The 21,594-nt window shown below is 34.4% G+C and overlaps 2 protein-coding genes across 4 annotated transcripts in view; both read right to left on the reverse strand.

Moving 5' to 3' along the window:
• Nucleotides 1-21,594, reverse strand: part of Pgant2 (polypeptide N-acetylgalactosaminyltransferase 2) — a 354,922-nt gene that overhangs the window by 149,206 nt on the left and 184,122 nt on the right. The gene's annotated exons all lie outside the window — the stretch shown is intronic.
• LOC140437908 (uncharacterized) lies at nt 2,672-4,892 on the reverse strand. The gene is made up of 2 exons (XM_072527697.1): nt 4,777-4,892; nt 2,672-3,557 (listed from the first exon to the last, which is right to left on the reverse strand). Exons 1-2 carry the CDS (start codon nt 4,890-4,892, stop codon nt 2,672-2,674), a joined length of 1,002 nt encoding a protein of 333 aa, XP_072383798.1.

Here is a 21,594-nt window from a genome sequence, read left to right on the forward strand (position 1 = left end):
CAATAGTAAACGAACAATGGGATCACTCACAAGAAGTAAAATGTAGAATAGAGAAGGCTAGGAGTGCATTTAGTAACGTGACCAAACTCTTTAAGAGCCACAACCTTAATCAGGAGATAAAAGTAAGGCTCCTACGATGTTATATCTTCTCGATATTATATTACGGACTTTAATCCTGGACACTCACTGAAGCGATGGAGAAAAAACTTGAAGCCTTCGAGATGTGGCTATACAGAAGAATTATAAGGATATCATCGACGTACAAGATAACCAACGTGACTGTATTACGAAGAATGGGTAAAGAAAGAGAAGTGATGTATACGGTTAAAAGGAGAAAGTTAGAGTATCTCGGGCACATAATGAGAAACAGCACTAAATAGAGATACTGAAAATAATCCTTCAAGGCAAAGTATTTGGAAAGCAGGAATTGGGAGAAGAATAATATCATGGTTAAAAAACCTGAGGAAATAGTTTTCCACAACAACAACTAATCTATTTAAAGTATCAATTAATAAAATAATTATAGCCAGAATGATCGCCAATATTCGAAATGAATAGGCACCAAAAGAAGAAGAAGGGAACCATGTTGGAGTTCTATTACATAGCACTCCCACATGAAGAACATTTGACTGATAGTTGTGCCTTTATCGCGCATCAGAGTCCTGAAGGGGGGAAAGGGATAGTATGGAGCATTGGAGCGCGGTGCAGTGATTTCTGTATACACACGAATTAATACACCTCGCTCCAATGAATTGTTACACCCGAACGTCATTTCAAGGGGTGAACTGAACATGTCTTTTAGGCTGGGTTAAATCAAATTGAAGCTTAATATTAATTCTATTCTTAAAGTCCCAAGTGGAACAGTCACCGCGCTCTACGTATACATTTCGCTATCACCACACTTTATTATGAACGTAATAAGAAATAGCAAGCAGTTAAGTTATTTAAATTAAGTATTTTGTCAAACACAAAATTGTTTAAATAAAAGTGTTTTTGTAATCAAATAAAGTTTATTTTAAAACTCAAAAATCTACAATTTACTTCAACATCGAATAAGTACCTGCTTCAACAAAGATTGTTAAATCGGAGTCTTTCATGGTCAGCCACTTTAAAATCTTGGCTCTAGTCTTATGTTGAGGGAAAGAGCCATCCATAACAGATTGGAATTGACACTTCGAATGGTACACTTAGCTTTTTGCCGCAGTATAGTTCTAAGTTGATCGTGTAATATGACATATTATGTAAAAACTACATTAGAAACATAAAAAAGCTTCCGGAATTGCTAGATTCGCTCGAAATGAATCACTAGAAGGACATCGGACCATCCCTAATAGAAAGTGGAGCAAAGACTTAACCACAGAGTGGGTGAGTGTAACAACATTTGACTCAAATTAAGAACGAAAAGAAAGAAGAATAAAAAATATAAGCCTTTTTTTATTTTTTAATATCTTTGTCAGAAAGATTTTATGACGATATATTTTACCGCGGATATTTTATTTTATACGTTAGTCTAACCTACAATGTTTCTTCATCTATTGTTTTATGTAAGTTCTCATAAACAAACAGCCTATTTAAAACAATGAAATTTATGTATAAATCTACACATACAGAATACTACTTTAAATCTTGCCCCAGTTAGACATCAAACTGAAGAACAAAAGAATATTCATATTCACACAACGCGTACCGCAAATTTTGAGGTGAAAGGGATGATTTAAAGCTATTTCTCAAGGAAATACGGCGTCTGAGAATAGAATCTGCTAACAAGCGCTATTGTACGTAACTGTTTCACTTTCTCTTCCGCAATTAAACGGATTACATCAAAAATTAGATTAAAACTGTGCATTGTAAATCATCAAGTTATAAATGTTTAATAAATAAACAGTATAATAAATTAATCCATGAAATTAATACTAATATTATACTAATACACGACACAAAATAACTAATATACAGGATGTTAAGAAAATGACTCGAAAAATTTAATAAATTATTTTATAGTCAATACCAAAAGTATACATACGTTTATGAGTTGAGGGTCACAGCATTTTAAATGCGGCGGCATCTGGATCGAGTGATTATAAGTCACACGATAGCTTATACAGACCGTCGAAAAAAATATGATTACGCTCCTTTCATATTACACGATTTCGCTCGTGCGGGAAAAAATCGCCCGGACAATTTTTCTTGATCGACTGTTGAAGAGTACGAGACCTTTCACATTGCACGATTAGAACACGGGCACGTTTTGTAATCGTGTTGCAGCCGTCCAGTGCTACTAGAACCGCACGGCTACCGTATCGCCCTCTAGCTCAGTGGCCTACGTGACCAAATGCACGCTTTCACACTAGACGGTCTTTAGTCGTACGGGAACTGTCCCCAGTATTGTTTCTACCGCGTTCAGTTTTGGTGGTTTGTTTGCAAATTATGGAAGGTGTTGACGCTGAAGTGTTAATATCCCTAGTTGAAGCAAAACCTGTGATATGGGACAAAACTTTAGAAATTTATAAAGATAGAAATGCAACAAGGAAAGCCTGGGAAGAAGTATATTGTATTTTTTAATGTATATTGGTGTTGCATGTATTGTATACTTCACTTGATTTACTATCTACAACAGAGACACTTTTTATTTTTATTTCATTTATTTATTTATTTTCACATATATGACAAATTATACTTTAGACATTTGCCAGGATACACTTCCGACTTCTGTCAAAAAATATGAGGTAAGCACACTTCTGATATTGTTTGCTTCCAAGCCTCCTCGTGTAGTGCTTTCTCCTGATACACCTTCCAGGCCTGTGATCGTCGTTGTGTCCTCAACAAGATATCCGTCTCTGTCACGTACATAATTGTGCAATACGATGCACGCATTGACGATGAGCACTGCGAAATGTGGCTGAACGTTGATAGGGCGATGGAATATACGCCATTTATTGCTCAGGATGCCAAACGCACATTCCACATATCTTCGTGCTCTGCACAATCTATAATTAAAGACCCTTTTTTCAACTGTTAAGCGTTTCCCTCCAAAGGGTCTCAGTAGATGTCTGTGTAAGCCAAATGCTTCGTCTCCAACAAAGAAGTATGGTATTTTAGGACTCTCTGTTCCTGGAAGAAGTTTTTCCTTAGGTAATGGTGGAGAACCACTGTCTATTGATTTCCACAATTTGGACCTCTTAAATATTGACGAGTCACACTCTTTACCATAGCTCCCTACATCAACGTAAACAAATCTGTACTTTGTGTCTGCTACAGCCATAAGGACAATAGAGAAGTAATCTTTGTAATTAAAATACATTGATCCTGAGTCAAACGGACAAGTCAGTCTTATATGCTTGCCGTCCACAGTTCCAAGGCAGTGAGGGAAGTTTGCGATACTTTCAAAGTTGGAAGCAATTGACTGCCACATATCACAAGTTGGTGTCGGTATACACTCTTCTCGCATTTCTGACCAAATCGCAGCACATACTTCTTCAACTATGTTTTTTGCTGTTGAAATTCCAACTCTGTAGCTGTAGTGCAAATCCGTAAACGTACAGCCACTCGCCAAATATCTGAAATAAAGTGAACATTGTCGTTAATAATTATCATACTGAATTGATTGTATTTATTTATTTTATTTTTGTTTTTTACAGGCAAAGAAGTGGTGAAAAGGTGGACTAATCTCCGAGATTGTTTCGCAAAATCGAAAAAAGATGACAAATCTGCTAAAAAAAGTGGATCTGCTGCTAAAAAACGTAAGAAATATGTGTTTTCAGACAAACTTCAATTTTTGAATAAGATCTACACCGAAAAAGAAACGGTAGACAGCTTCAACCCAGAAATTGTACCAGGAACACTCGAAGAAGATGAAGAGCCTGAAGGCACCACTGGTGAACCTGAAGTTTCTACCAACGTAAACCTGCCATCCAAGCCCGTAGGAACAAGGAAACGAAAGAAACTAGATGAGGTTGAGGTGAAAATGCTCAAAGCTCTGGAACATAAAACGCCCTGCAGTAAAATGTCCTTCCTTCAGAGTTTAATGCCTCATTTGACAAACTATTCCAACAGTGAATTCCTTCAATTTCAAGTGGGAGTGTTAAACGTAATAGAAAACATAAACAAACTAAAGGAAACTCCTCATCTTCAATCAAACAACCCCCCTTCTGTGCCCTCTTATCAACCACAACCTCAGTGCATGCTTCAGCCATCTCCCGTTAACCAACCGCAAGCATTTGTGTTCAACAACCTCCATTTAAACCTCAACAATATGCAAATCCTAGTTTTTCGGGTTACGTTAAAAATAGCGCACAACAGCTTCACTTTTCTCAATATGTACGTGAACAGCAAAATCAATCAAGGCCAACGCAGCAATCAACGCCTAAACAATCAGATTCACAATCCGAACTGGATAAAGCATCCGCATCTCAGTACCTACAGGGATTTAGCTACAGCGACTCTTCAGCAACTGAAACTGAGCATAGTCCGTCTATTTCGGCTTCACTAGATTCCTCGATGTCTGATCTATTTTGAGTGATTAAAATTAAATAAAGTATATTTGCTTATCCTGGAGGAACGAAGTAGACGACGCCATGAGTAAGAGAGGACTAAACGATGGAGAATGGAACAACAGAGAGAGATGGAAACGGTTGAGCGAGGGAAGGCAGTGAATACTGTAGAATCCCTAAATATATATATATATATATATATATATATATATATATATATATATATATATATTTGCTTAATCAAAAGGTTTTATTATATTACCTACTACTGTAATATTATGCTTACCTTAAACATATTGCCAGCATTTCAACAGGTTGTATACAGTTTCTGAACTGCGTGTTTTGTCGTTGTAGAACACTCTTCAGTTTCCCATGTAACTCATCAAAGGAGCGAACTGACATACGAAAGTAGTTGAAAAACTTTTGGTCATCGTTTCTAAGATCTTCAAATAATGTGTGGAACATCCCGACTTCCTCTCGTCTCTGATTAATTGGGTGAATCCAGTGAAGGCGATTGCGCCTTTGTCTTTTCCGACGCCGATACAGTATCCATAACGCAATAACTTGTTCGCGATCCATAATTTTCATCCAGACCAAATGTTCCGATGAACTGATAAAAATGTACGATTTACATCGTTCAATGTGAAAGTAGCAAAACCACGATTAAAAATCGGGCGATTTTTTCCCGCACGAGCGAAATCGTGTAATATGAAAGGAGCGTTAGGGTAGACTATGCAATAGTGGTTTAACGTCAGTAAAGTATCATGAAGGCCGTATGGAATCCCGATGCTACTACTGTAACAAAACTTCGAGTAATGTCCACTGTTTCCGACGGAAGAGTCGGAAGTTCTAGAAATAAAACTCAGCTTCTGCCAACAAATACTACTTTTACGTCCCCGAAGGCTTTTGCTCCGTAGCCGTTGGGTGCATGGCATACAATGAGTGTGAGTTACGTAGCAGACGAGAGGCGGTGAGAGGCGAATTTATGGCGCCTAAAAACTGGAACATATCGGCTAAGGGAATAAACCCTGACAGATAAATTCTGATCCTACAGCTTGGACTTGGACAATGGGCCGGTAACACATTACCGTAAAAAGTACATAATTACGAAACCTTTAAATAAGCCTCGGATAGATAGGTCTTATCATCGACGACTTATCGTCGACAAAAGACAAAAAAACTAACACAGACAAGAGATAGGAGAAACATACGCACAGTTGAACTAGAGGACGATATTGAAACTGTAAAAAGTTTCACATATCTGAGAGTTTCATTAAACACGGATAGAACAGAAGAAAAAGAAATTTAAAGAACAATAGTAAAGGGAAAGGTTACTTTTTACTCGCCCATGTAAAATTTTCAAAAACACATTCTGGAGATCGAAAATCAGGGTATACAAAACTATTATCAGACCAATAGTATATTATGGATGCGAGACATGGGTGATGATAGAAGACACAAAACGGAAGCTGGAAGTCTTCGAAAGAAAAGTTCTAAGGATGATTTGGACCTATTAACGAAAACGGGGAGATCCAGGTACAACCATAAATTCTACCAACTGTTCAAAGAGGCACTAATTTCAGAATTCGTTTAACTTCAGATACTTCGATGGGCTGGTCATATAGTGAGAATGGAGACCGAAAGATTGTTAAAAATAGTCCTATATGGGTCACGGAGAAGGCGGGAGGATGAAGTGGCAGCGAACTCGCAAAATTTGCTAAACGTGAGAATCTGGAGAAGATCGGCGCGGAACCGGCAAGGTTGAAGGCATAGTTTAGAGGAGGAGTAAGAAAATTCAAAGATAGAGATGAATTTGCAATGGGTGTAGCCAACCCTCATTAGTGGAGTTGGCAATAGAAGAAGAGCTATCCAGTAACTATACATTCTCCAATATTCTGCATTTTTCATATGCAACCGATTTTCTTAATACATATTTTTTTAATGAATGAATGAATTAAAAAGAAATATATTTTAAAAGTGCGTAAAATATTTAATTCCTAGATGAGCCCTTTCGATTTACAAAGCAATCTTTTATGCTATGCTGCAATAGAATATCTTAACATATGTAGCTATTTAAGTGTTACAATGTTTATCTTACGTCAAAATTTAATATCTGTTTTTAATATCTACTAACACTCTTGTGCATCTCCACCCCAATATATTTTCAACTATCCCACTTCAAAATTCTTTTCGGCAAATGTTTTTCGACTTAAAATAAATTGACTTAAACTCATTAAAATGAAATATTTTCTTCCATTAAATCTATCACACAGTTTGTTAACTGCCAATATAAACACCTTAGAACTTCTAGTAAATTTTATTAAAGAAGTAAAAATAGAAATTTAAAGCAGCGTAACCCACAACTCGGTATTTATATTATATTATAAGAAAGGTTCTGTATACAACTTTCTGTGGCAAATGGACTTGATTCCGTGCCATTATCTTTACACACACAAACAACACTCTTGTGATCGCTACTCCGGATTTTGTTGTATCCAATTGCTTCTTGTGCTGTTTTGTGTATACAATCTTTTATTTGTTATAGTCTTTCACAGTGTTAATTTTTGTTGTTGTAAGTTATTAGTTTGTAAGTTATATTTCTATAATGTGTTTTGCTTTGATTGATTGTTACACTTTTTTCTAGATAGTTAAGTAGTACTTTTGCCATGACCAGTTGGTGATCTGATTACCAATTTGCTCCTCGATCTTCTTGTAAATGTGCTTATCTTCTAGAAATGTTGCCGACATCATTGACCCATCTTATTTAATTCACAGCAGCTCGAAATAGATCAGTTGACGTTAGACTCTAACCGTTTTATGGCATCTTCTGTAAGACTCCAGCTTTCTACTTCGTAGAGGAGGACACTACAGACATAACATCTAAGTATTCTTATGCTTGTATTAATACTTAAAGATAAGATGCATAGAATCTTCAGAAGACCATTAAAAGAGCTTCTGGTCTTTTTAATATGAGTTTTTATTTCGTAGCTATGATCCCAGGTATCCTTAATATTGCAGCCTAGATAGCATATTTTCTCCAATTTTTCTAACGGTGTATCTTTAATTGTAATTTGGACGTCTATGTTGGTGTGTTTACTAATGATCATTATTTTTGTCTTCTTAGAATTTAGATGTAAGCCGTTTTTAGAACATGTTTCAATAACAATATTATTATCTTTTGGAGGCCCTGCGCACTATCTGCCAGCAATACGGTATTGTCTGCATATTTAATATTGTTTTTAAGTTGGCCATTGACTGTAATACCATCTGATTTATCCAAGGCTTCTTTAAATATGTTTTCAGAGTACATGTTAAATACTGCTGGTGACAGTATGCAAACCTGTCAAACTGTTCTAACATATGTGAAGATTTCCAATATTTCATTGTCGAATCCCAGTGTTGCTTTTTGTTGGAAATATAAGTTTGAGATCGTAATTGATGAAACATACATACACATCGCAATTGATATCCCTGGCTCCCTGTACTAGAACTTGTAAACTGAAAAGTGCTTCCCTCGTTCCGAGTTCTGCTCTGAATTCAAATTGAACTTCACTTAGTTGTTCTTCTAATTTGGTGTATATGCGCGAGTGAATTATATTAAGGAGTACTTCAAGTACCTGGCTCATAAAACTAATTAATCTATGTTCTTTATAATTCTTGGGAAATGGACTGAATATTGATAGCAGCCAGTCTTTTAGTAAGTGACCATATGTGTTGTTGAATAACTTAGAAGAGCTGTGATTTGATGTGCATATAATAGCTTTAAAATTTCACCATGCATTTCATCAGGTCCTAGATTTCTCAATTTTAAAATTAGTAAACTAATTTTCGAAACCAAATTCAGATTTCTGCTTTAATCTGTGCCTTCTAAGAATTGCAAGGCAAAACAGACGTTGATAAAGATGCTATTAGAGACATGGGGAATCTAAAATTTGCATTCCACAACATATCTCCTCAACTAAGCAAAAATCCTTAGAGAATTGGTTTCTAGTACTCGTACAGAGTAAATCGGAATAAAATTTTATTCTGATTTACTCGGTAACAGTACTAGTAAATCGGAATAAAATTTTATTCCGATTTACTCTGTACGAGTACTAGAAGCCAATTCGCTAAGGATTTTTGCTTAGTTGAGGAGATTTGTGGAATGCAAATTTTAGATTCCCCATGTCTCTAATAACACCTTTATCAACGTCTGTTTTGCCTTGTAATTCTTAGAAGGCACAGATTAAAGCAGAAATCTGAATTTGGTTTCGAAAATTAGTTTACGGATTTTACATCAGATGTCGCTATTTGCGTCCATTTGAAGCTATGTTAGAGTTGCTTCCTAAGACAGAATAGATTTATTTTCACGTTCAGAAAGATGGCGATGAAAAGATGCAAATTGGCCCAATTACAGAAGACAACTCAACCAAATCGAGATGAAGAGGGAATTCCATTCAATAGAAGAAGTCGAAAGAAAAATAGAAGATATTACTAGAAGAATTCAACAAGCCATGGAGGACAACATACCGAAATCTATGACGAATAACAGAGGACTAATCATCCCAACAGAACTTCAGGACATCATCAAGGACATAAACAAGGCCAGAAGAGCATTCCAGAAGACCAGAAGACAGGAATTCAAGGAATACGGAGACACCCTATCCGAAGAAATAAGAGTAAGACTGAGAAGTCTTATTGAAAAGTTACACAAAAACATCGGGAAAGCTGAAGAAAACCACGGGAACGTCTGGAAAATGCTGAAAGCCAAAAGAAGAGGGAAACAAAAGATGCCACAAATTATGGACAACGAGGGAATACATTACGAAACCCAAGGAAAGGTAGATGCCATCGCAAGGAATATGGCATCCATATTCCTTGCGATATACACAGACAAAACCAGGACATGTCGGATATAAGAACAAGAAGAGAAGCCAACTTCGAGTACAACAGGATCAAAGGAAAAAACGAATTCCAAATAGAAGAAGAAGACTACACCAGCCCATACGAAGTAGCAAGGATCATCAGAAAACTGAAAGGAAGCAGAGCACCAGGACCGGAAGGAATCCACAACATCACACTCAAGGAGCTCCCAAGGAAGATAATAGTACAGCTGTACTATATCTTCAAATTCTGCTTGGAGAAAGGACACTTTCCGAACAACTGGAAGCACGCTAAGATCATCCCCCTTCTAAAACCGAGGAAAGACGGAAGAAGACCAGAAAGCTACAGGCCTATTTCTCTCCACTACCTAGACTTCCCCACTACCTCATCAACATCTGTGACACTTACCTGTCCAACAGAACATTCCAAGTTTCAGCGGACCAAAAGATGTCAGCAATTCAAGATATTCAGGAAGGAATGCCTCAGGGCAGCATTTTATCTCCAATTTTATATAAAATTTTTGTTTCAGACCTACCCACAGATCCAAGAACTTCAACAGCTCTTTATGCAGACGATACAGCAGTGTATGCCTCCGGAAAAGACAAAGAAAGAATCATCAGGAATATGGAAAACCACTTGGACAAAATCACGAGGTACACCGAGAAATGGAAGATCAAAATCAACACCCAAAAGACGCAGTTCATAGTCTTCAGCCAGAGTTCGAGACCACCACAAAACCAAATCAGAATAGGAGGCAACAGGATCCAGGAAGAAGACTCAGTCAAGTACCTAGGAGTCCACCTCGACAGGAGACTCAACTTCCGGATGCATATACAAAAAACTAAGGTAAAAGCTAATGCAGCTAAAAGACTAATTCTCCCTTTCATTTTTAGGACCAGCCCGCTGTCCATGGCCAAGAAAATTCAGTTGTACCTATGTTAGATCGGTGATGCTGTACGCAGTCCCAGTGTGGAGTTCCATCGCAGAGACACACTGGAGAAGATTAGAAGCCACTGAAACATCATGCTATCGGATCATCGACGGAGCATCATGGGAAGACAGAGTTACGAATGCAACCATCAGAGAAAGGCTCCAGTATACACCACCGAGGGAGGTGGCCGAGAAAAGGACCAGGTATTTCTTCCACCAGGCTACAAGAAGACTCCGTAAAACCAGGGGCATCCTCGAGAATAACAGGAACCAGAGGAGGCATAGAACTACCCATAAACTGATCGACCACCTGATCAGGGTCTAGCCGGATGGTTGCCGGAAAACAGCCAAGCAGAGAAGTAGGTACGGTGCCGTAAATTAGTACCTGCAGAAGAAGACGAGGATAAAACCACACAAAGAGGTCCAGGATGCCGAGAGGACGAATAACCAAGAAGCTGGCGGTGCAAGTGCGGGACGCTGAAAAAAGAAGACTAATATGAATGAAATACTCAATGCAATGTTAATTTTTATTAGGCAATAAACGTTTTTATTTTTATTTTTATTTATTTCACGTTCAGAGCGACTGTGAAAGCCGTTCTAAAGAGGCCTATTATGCCGAAATACGTATAAGCGGATACACAGACGCACTATACGTGAATTCAAATCTTAACTGTCTTTTCCTTTTTATTCCCATCTGTAATTCGCTTAATGGGTCTGGGACATAGGGTTTGTCTATTTCAGTTATTGTCTTGCTATATCTTAGAATAATTCTTGAATGTATTCTTTCCATCTTCTAATTGATCTTCAATTATAGTCAAAACCTGGCCTTCTATGTCTATATTGCGTTGTTTTCTGGTGTTCCGTACCTCTTTATTTTTTTTGTGCATATGGAAATCGTTATATTTAATGAAATCAATTTCCGTACATTTCTCGATCAGCCATGCTTCTGTTGCTCTTTTTATTTCTCGTAGTATATTCCTAAATTATTGTATTTATTATCATTTCTACCATCTAATTTCCTTCACTCTTCCATCATCGTCAATATTTTATTTCTCATCGTTATTGCTGCTTTTTTTTTTATTAAATCCCTGTTTTTACTTTTTTCTACATGTTGTTTTCTTTCAGTAGTTTACATCTACTTTGTCTCATTTTCTTATGAATTATTTTGGGTCATTTATATTTGTAACTAGACACTCTTCTCTATAGACACTTATATGCAAAATGTTTAGAATGTTGGCGCATTATTACATAATCAGTAATTGATCTAATGTATCTTGTGGGATGTGTCCATGTATATCTATAGATATCTTCATAAGAATTTAATCAATTTATTGCTTTTAATGATAGTCCTTTACATAGCTGGATTAGTCGCATACCCTTTTGATTTATATATAATCGTTGATCATATTTTTCAATAATGTTGGATTTATTATTTCCGATGGTGAAAAAATGCTAATCTCCTACTTTCCGACTCGCGCATTTAAATATGATAAAATGCATCTTTCCTTATTTTTATTAATTCCCTTAAAAAGACTTAATACCTTATCATGAAAGTCTTCTTACATTTCAAATATAACTAGGTTATGGACATTTTTTAACACTACAATAATAATTAGCTCATTAACTTGTAGCTAACTTTTTATAAATTTTACTAATACAGCTACATCCCATTTTGCTGTGTTACTTTTTGTACTCCACTGTAAATTCTTGTATCCCTACCGATTTTTCCATTCCCTGTGCTTCTTTTTCTTTTTTTCTTTTTTATACTCTGCATTTTCCATTGCAATTGTCTCTGTCTTTTTAATTACGAAATTTATTTAGAAAGGTATTAGTTATTTAGATAGAAAATTTTAAGATATCTCACGTTTTCTGATTGACGAGTTGCTAGCAAATCGATCAAGCTTGAAGGACTAAAATTTTGTATTAGGGGTTTATTCCCCTATAGAAAATGTCCCAGATTTTAAGCGCCGTAAACCAACCTTTCACTCTGTCCTGTCTCTCGCATAACGCACATTTATATAGGTCATACATGCGGTGTTTACGGACATAAGTATCTTCAACAACGTAAGAGCAGTACTTGCTGGTAGAAATAAGCTATATTTCTAGAACCTCCTACTCTTTTGTTCCAGTATATAGTACGGAATGTCATAATGCCTTTTAGGTCCCATATCATTATTAGAACCAACATATTTTACATTAATATTCTAAAATATATTATTTTTATTACTATAAAGGAATTCAACTTCATACACCACGAACATGGTTTTTCGGCCTTAATATAAATCATACAGCCTGGTTAAAAATCTAGTTTATAATGATGATTTAGATATTGTGAAAACCATTCATTTTAGTTACCACTCGTTTATGTAATCCAAACTCATACTTAAGACAAATCTGAAAAAAATTATAAACGTCATTGTTTAGAACAATCACATTTAGAAATCTTTACCATTGAAACTAACAATGCAGAACTATCGTAACCGATTCATTATAAGGTAATTAAACATACCCAAAAACTTAAGCAGTAAAGTAACACAAACTTCGATTAACTTGTAGTTAGTGATATTACATAACATTTACAATTTTAATGGAGTAAATATAAATTAATTACCCAAAATGAACAAATGTTTTTAAATAACAAAAAGGTTTATGTTGTACTGTGTAATAGCAACGGTAATCAACCGTTAAATAGCTAAAAGAAGAAAGTTTCACCTTTGTGTTGAATGTTAGCTATTTGCAAAAAAATGTAAATAAAAAAAACATACTTAAATTCTATTATAATAAGTATGCGAATTAATAAGAATATTTTAAACTGCAAGATTTGCAATTAAAATTAATCTAGACTTAATTAATTCAAATCAAGTGACTGTTAATCTTTTTAGAACATAAAGTAAGTTCGGACAAGCACAAATTTGGGACAAGAGCGTCTTTTCTATTATTTAAAAACTATAACCGAATATTTCTAAAATAATCACATAGAATGTGGTAAACTACAAATGTTGCCCTTCATACATTTCGTATATACAACAAAGTTTGGTAACGTTGAAATATTTTATACTTCAACTGTCAAGCGTACACATTTTCTTCTGTTAACTTTAAAATCAAGTTGATGGTGAAATATCAGTGGCAGTTTATTAACTAAAACTTGCAAAATTTTTATTGTTTTACAAGAAAGTTAGGTAAGCACTTGCCTTGAAAAATGTGGTGTAGGGCCAAGTGTATCATTATCATTATTGTAAGTGTGCACTTGCCCCCCCACTTAGGGTATTCAAAGGAGAAGTTAAAAAATGCATGTAAGCTGATAATATCAGGACAGATTTCCACTGGTAAGGCGTCTTTATTGTACCATATTCCTAAACTAACTTTACCCGATGATGTAACTGGAGTAAGGAGTAAAAAAAGTTACGGATTTGGAAGACCAACTGATCTACTACCAGAAGATTAAAAAAGATCGCAGATTGTATAACCACTATGAAAAAATTGAGGGTTCGGTCTATCCCAAAAGAAGGTAGATATTATCAATGGAAGATTTTGTTAAACTAAATAAGATAAAGGCTCAGTTTAAGAAAGGAGGTCAGAACCAGATTGTAAATTTCGAAAGAGAAATAAACTGTCCAAACAAGCGGTTGAAGTAGCAAGACAAAAAGTATTAGATCCTTTTGTAATTGGAAATTACTTTGATAGAGTAAAGAATATTATGAAAGAGTTACCCTTGCAGATAAACCAGTGTGATATTTAGGTTTTTTTAACTATTTGGCACTAATTTCATTATAACACATATTTAACTACGTACAACTAGGTAAACGACTGATTACATTATTAACCGGAACATATAAACAATAACAAGTATGGAACCTTCATCAAAGAAGAAATCAAAGAAGATAAACTTCGTGATTGAGAAACTTAAAATATAGGTTTGGTATTACATCAAACCATCTATCTAGACAAGCTGCAAATGAAGTCAAGACTGCCATATTAAACTTCAACCTCCGTCGAGAAGATTGAATTTAAAGAACAATAAGGACATATACAGGGTAATTCATTAAGAATGTCCAATCTGTGAGTTGTAGATTGTAGATCTCAAACTATAATGATTCTGCCCAACATGCCTAATACAAATATTGCTAGGTTCCGAAATACCGGGTGTTTAAAATTTAAATCTAGATTTTAACGTTCGTAATAATTTTGTATATTTTCACAATTTCTATTTAAAAATATACAATTTTACGTTTTTTGCTACGTTTACAATGTTACTCTTGTTAAAAGTTAAAAAAGCTACTCTTGTTTTATTCATGTAATTCGATCGGTTATTGAGTTCTTTGGTTAGTTCTAAAAACTCCAATAAATTTTAATTTTACAATAAAAAATTTTATTCTCTAAATGTGTAGCAATAACAAATTAACGTAAGTAAAAAACAAAAAACTTTAGTAAATGTTCAAAATGTCCCCATAAACTTCAATACATTTTATGATCCGATTTTGCAAAGAACTCTTAATATTCTAGAAGATATATTATTCTAAACTAATGCCTTCTTTTGCGACCAAATTAAAAAAACCAAGGGATTGAAATCAGGACTTCTTGGTGGCCAAGCAAACTCACTTCCATGACCTCCATCGATTCGAAAATTGTTGATTTAGGTATTGATAATCTTCTAAAAATAATATGATGGTGCCCTGTCGTGCAAACACCACATGATTTGACTTAAGATGAGCGTTATATTCTCTAGTAATTTGTGTAAATATTCTTGAAGAAAATCTAAATACAGAGGTCAATTTAAATTGGTTGGCAGTTCAAAAGGACCTATTATGTAGTCACATATTACACCAGATCAAATGTTAACCTTAAAGTCGTGCTGAAAATGGGTGTTACTCTCTTAGTATGAGGATTTTTAGAACCCCACAAATGATTATTTTTCTAATTAAATATTCCTGGTCTGGTAAATGTTGCCTGATTAGCAAAAAGAATTGTCCAGAAAATCTGGGTGAATATTTTGCTTATCTTGTAAAAATTGAGCAAATTTTAGATGCGCAAGAAAATCTTGAAGTAGTAAATTCTGAATATGAGTGTAATGATATTGATGCAGTTTTTCCCTCTTCAATATTCTAAAAACAGAAGATTGGCTGAATGTGGATTCTCTTCAACACGAATTAAAATTTCATCTTTTTCATCGACAGTAATAGTTTTTGTACGTCCTTGTTGACTTTTAGGACGTCAAGGCACCGTCTCAACTAGGCGGTTATAAATATTTCAAAATAGTTTGTAGTTGGGTTGCCTTCGACTTGGATATAATTGTGAATATCTTTGAACCGCAGCGATTCCATTGGAATATAATTGAACAAAAACACAAATTATATCGCGTATATCATTTTCGTGTAAATCGTTATGCCTAGACAATATTTGATAAATAACTATTTTCTTATAAATTACTTAACACTTACTCTAATTATTATCAAATAATACCAATGGCAAGTTTTATTGCTACACAAACTGTCTAAAAGTGACATAAGCCTACTTGGAAAAAATAAACGTTAAACTCGGTTAAATTCATAAATGCATCGATAATGACACAAGCATATTTAAAAAAGAAAAAAATTTTAAATTAAATTACAGCTATATTTGCGGAATATAAGGTTTATTTGATAGTAAGAGATCTTTGCGAAGCCGGATCATAAAGTGTATTGAAGTAAGTGATGGGCATTTAGAATATGTACTTTAAAGTTTTTCTTTTTGTTTTGTTATTATTAGAGGAGAAGGTACAAATATGGGCTATCATTTTGTTTATTGCTGATATCTTAAATATTTTTTGATCGAAAAAGTTTAAATTACACAATTGGCATGTAGAATTGTTTTCCTCTTTTGTGCTAGTCCGTTTTTCTGCCTAGTAAGATATTTTTTTCTGTAATGTCATAAAAACACTCACGGTGTCATTTAAGTAAGAAACTGAAAGGTGATAGAAATATGAGCTACTAGTAAAAATATTTTTATTTTTATTTTATAATTTTTATGTACAATATTCACACACATATTCGTCTCTTTCTGCAACCAGAACAATCTATATGTGCCCACTAGTTGCACATAAGGCACTGAATCCATTTTTCACCTCAATAATCCTCATAAAGTTTTTACTCACAGAAAATACAATTTACATCCGTATTTTCCGGATCCGTTACACCAGGAATCTCTTTCAAATCCATATCTTCATCAGCTGGTTGAAATTCCTGCTCACTATCGATGTCAGAAGAACTTTCGATTTCCTTTTTATGTCGCCTCTCTGACTTGGACTTACAAACTTCTGCAAACCAGATGGACCTGGTTCACTGATGTTGCTTGCTTTTGGTGTTTTTGGTAGAATAGCAGGTTCAATAGCTTGCGGACTTACAAACTTCTGCAAACCAGAAGGATCTGTTTCACTGATGTTGCTGGCTTTTGGTGTTTTTGGTGGGATAGCAGGTTCAATAGCTTGCGGTTCTACATGGCTGTGGTTGTTACTCTCAATTTCTGCTGCAATAAAATCTGCATCTGACAACACAGTCTTATTCAATGGATAAATTCTAGTGGCGCGGAATCAATTTACAGCAATTTCTCCAGTTTGGCTTTTAAGGTATGCTTTGCCAAAAAGTTCTCCAATATCGTACTGAGAGAGGGCGCGGTTATTATGACGTAACCATTGCCTGATTTTTTCGCTATAATATACCTTTAGCGTTCCCATGAAAGTTTTGTCTAGCGGTTGCAGTTTGTGTGTTGAATGTGGAGGTAATGAAATTATAACTATGTTATTCTCCCTTGCCAGATTGATCACATCTAAATTGTGAGTATGGCTGTAGTGTCCATCCAATATAAGAAGTACAGGAAACTCTTTAGAGGATTTAACGGTATCTATGAAGTGTTTAAACCACTGTGTAAATAAATTAGACTGCACCCAACCACTAGGATGACCGGCTGATATCGATCCAGGAGGAGTACCTTTCATGAGTTGCACATTCATATTCTTTCTTGGTAAGATTAACATGGGTGGGATAAAATTCCCTCCAGCACTCATACATGCAATTAAAGTGATCAACGATCACTTTAAGTCAGCGATGCGGTTTGTCTCTTTCCTTTGCGCCCCACTATTGCTGCAATTTAATTTTGCACAATGGTTAGGCCCATTTCATCTACGTGGTAAACCTGATTACTGGAAAAATTGTATTTATCATATGCTTTTTCCAGATGATCAAAAAATATTTGAACATTCCCTTTGTTAAAGCCAGCTGCCCGTCCAAAAGACGTTCCAGTTGGTCTCCTTAAAGCCAATGTACTTTTATGATGCGCCAAGAATAAATCCAGCCAACCTCTACCAGCTTTTTTAACTCCATAAAGGGATGATCTAATCCATTTGATTCAGCCAGATTAAATGCCTTTCGTTTGATATCAGTCCGCGTTAAACCAAAGAATTTCGCTTTCATTTGAAGGATATAGTCAACCAAACATTTTTCTAAATCTGGGCCAAGAATAGTTCCTCTTCCCAGTTTCTTAAGTACTGCTTCATCTGGACTCAGTTCAGTCATTTTTGCTAACCGTTGTACTGTCGATCTCGGGACATTATAAGTTTTAGCTGCTTTTAATGTACCCATTGTTTTATCTCTCACAGCTTGAATAGCAGATTTCATTCTATCTGGATCCCAGGACTTTCTTTGTTTTGGACTTACAATACTTTTTCTAGGCATTCTGAAAAGAAAAAGATCCTGTAGACCAAACTGATACAAATATGGGCTAGCTCATATTTGTAGCACCACACAAATATAGGCTAGCTCATATTTGTACCGCCACGCTAGCCCATATTGCAACATAACCAAACTTTTATTCAAATAGTAATAACTAAAATGCAACACAAATTAAAAGAAAAAGTCGAAACTATTATGAAAATATCAGCCTTTCGCTTACGATATGCGATAAAATATTAAATTTATTCTTAGTTTTCACGGAAAAAAAATTGAAATAAAAACATACCTGAAAAATTTCTTGAACGACGTCAACACTAACATGTGATTGTTTTAACGGTCACTGGACCTAGGTCACTGTAAGCTTTATTAGTTAATATTTTAGACTTAAAAATGTCTAGTCAAGCTATTGACGTATAGATGGTGGTGTGTATTTCACATTAATTGCGATAGCCCATATTAGTAGCATAGCCCATATTTGGACCTTCTCCTCTACATAGTAAGAGAAAAAAATTGTATTAAAAAAAATTATTTTGAGGTCTAGACTCTACAACTCGGAGATTCGACATTCTTAATGAATCACCCTGTATATGTCTAGAATTTTGGTCATTAGCAAAACATTAAACCTGAATACAAGAGAAAAAGGAAAAATGGATTTAAGTTTTTTTATTTTTATACTTTTTTTATTAATTTTGTATACCAGTTATTTTGGTACCAATGTACCAATAAAATTTATTCACCCTTCTAGTTAGTTTATTACAAAAATAATGAACACCCTTTATCATACATGTTTAATAAAACTTTTAATCTTTCACTCATATCTACAATTTTTACATTTCTTCGGAAACACCCTGTATAACATTACAAAAAAAAAGGTTGAAAACTTTAGATTGTGAACCTTCGTATTAATTTGGAGTGAATGTACCAGGCAAAAAGTTATCGATGTAAAACAGTATAATAGCATTGTTGGGACTAAATGTTTTAAAAGATAATATATGAAGCTAAACTAAACATATATCAGAATATTAACCAACCATGAAATAACTGTATTACGGCAGATATTTCATTAGGGTAAAGCTCAATCCGTTTCGTACATACTGATACCCAAAGGCCTATGTGGCTTGCAAATATTTCTTTACAATTTTAGGTTGCGTTTATTATAATAACAAGCAGCTTTCAATATTATATATCCATATTAGAATTTAAATTTATGTATTAATAATATTGTTCTTTTTACTGAAAAAGTTACAAGAGTAAAAAGGTTTTATTATAATGTTCTACTTAAAATGTTTAATTTAACTGACACTTTCTTTTCAATAATAAAAGCAAGAAATTTCTTTAGATTGTCGATAATTAAATGATGCAATTAAACTTTTTTTGCATGTTTTGTTTTAGCTTATAATTCAAATATAATTGTAGAAAACGCGATTGTTCTTTGAATATTAAATATCATTCACACGAATTAGAAAACCGATATTATAAAAAATAAAGGGGCGTCAATAGGTCTGTAAACGTTTTTTGATCGAACTAGGTGGCTCAATTTCGATCATTTTTAAGGCCAAAAAATAATAGCAGGATGGATCCACGGGCGGACAGCTCCGTAGGGGACAAAGGGATGGCGGACAGGGACGAATAGACAAAATTTTTGGGTGATGCTCGTCATCGAGAATATGTCGGCAACTTGCACAGTTGGTTCATTTAGATGTGTAGAATCAAAATACAAAAGGGCGGACAGCTAGGTGGGGTCATTTTTCTTAAAAATAAGATAAATTTAAATTCGTTGGTGGCGCTCGTCATCGAGAATAAGTGAACTTACACCGTTATAGAATAGAATAAAATAGAAATATGCTTTATTGTCACTGAAAATTATTGAACAATTTTATGGACAAAGCTAAAAAAAAATACAAAAAGTACAAAAAGTATAAAACAAAAACAAATATAATAAAAAAACAGAACAATACAATTTTAAATTAGTAAAATTATTGTATCACTTACATAATTTGTACAGACAACAACAAATGAGACAAATTGTAGCCACTGCTTGAGACACCCAAATGTAATTATAAACAATACTAATTTTGTTTCTTTGTTATACATTAAGAAACTCGTCAACTGAATAATATGGTTTTTCAGAGAGATAGATTTTTGTCATCTTACGAAACTTAATGAAAGATGTTGCGGATTTAATTTCTCTTGGAAGGTGATTATAAAGTTTTTTTGCACTATATAGAATTTTTTACTAGCTGAGTGGACGGACTCGGTAAATAAACGTTACAATCCGAATTTCTAATGGAGTAGCCATGATCAGGTCTATCGGGAAAAATGTTTAGATGCTTGCGAATCAAACAAACCGTTTATAAAATAAATAAAGAGGGAAGCGTCAAAATTCCGTGAGTTTTGAAGTAGGTCTTGCAATGAGTTGTTTGTTTAAGACCAAATAGATAACGAATTGCTCTTTTTTGCAACTTAAAAATAGTGTCAAATTGGGCCGCTGTACTAGAACCCCAAAATGGAAGCCCATATCGAAGATGGGACTCGAACAATGAGAAATATGCCATTTTGACAGAAGATAAATTTAGTTCCTTCGAAACAGATCTTATTGCAAAGCAAGCTGAGGCTAGTTTCTTCCTTAAGGAGTCAGTATGCAAGAACCATTTAAGATCGCTGTCGACAAGAATACCTAGAAATTTCACGGAATTAACGATACTGATTTGGCTCTCATTTAAAAGCAAGGGTTGAATGACTCCTTTATAAGATAATGCTACTGTCTTATCGACGTTAAAGCTAAGTAAGTTGGAGTCTGACCAAGCCTTGATTATAAGCAAATCAGCGGTTATAATTGAATGAAGCTTTGAAATATTAGAGCTGCTCCAAGTAATACTGGTATCATCAGCAAATAGAAAAATTTTCCCTTAAATTTTCAAGTAAGTGATGTCATTAATGAAAAGTAAAAAAAGAATGGGACCTAATACTGAACCTTGCAGTACTCCACACTCAATGTCTTTACAACTAGAGTCGGTGTCTTTTATTTTAACCAATTGTTTCCTACCTACCAAGTAAGTTTTGAACCAATTCAAAGACACACCCCGAATTCCATAGAAAGTAAATTTTTTTAATAGAATGTCGTGATTTACGCAGTCAAAAGCTTTGGAATAGTCGTTTGCTCGTGTCAGAGTGCAGAATCAAAATTCGAATTGGCGGACAGCTAGGTCGTTTTTTTTCAATATTAATTCATACAAATAATTAATATTAAAAAATTATTAAAATCGTCCTTGAAATTTTTATTATTAATTGATAGAAACAGTAATGCCATTAGAAATTAATTGTTTTTTCATTTGAATATATAAGAATTTATTAAAAAAGACAAGTATTAATATATATATATATATATATATATATATATATATATATATATATATATATATATATATATATTTAAACATATATTATGCACTATACATTTTCATAACTCTCTCACACTCAAACATCTACCTCCATTTCATTTTCAAACTCATCATCCCCTATAACAATATCTCGAATAGATTCTGGCAAGTTTAAACTATTGACTTTCAACCAATTAAATTTATACGAATTATCAGTTCCCATCCATA

Source organism: Diabrotica undecimpunctata, chromosome 3 (genome assembly GCF_040954645.1).
Source record: "Diabrotica undecimpunctata isolate CICGRU chromosome 3, icDiaUnde3, whole genome shotgun sequence".
In the NCBI taxonomy this organism is placed as follows: Eukaryota; Metazoa; Arthropoda; class Insecta; order Coleoptera; family Chrysomelidae; genus Diabrotica; species Diabrotica undecimpunctata.

Excerpts from the sequence above, each read along its gene's own strand:
- LOC140437908 (XM_072527697.1), bottom strand. The coding sequence starts at position 4,892 with ATGTCAGTTCGCTCCTTTGATGAGTTACATGGGAAACTGAAGAGTGTT. Across the intron at positions 3,558-4,776 it reads ATGCTGGCAATATGTTTAAG|ATATTTGGCGAGTGGCTGTA; the intron begins GTAAGCATAATA and ends ACTTTATTTCAG.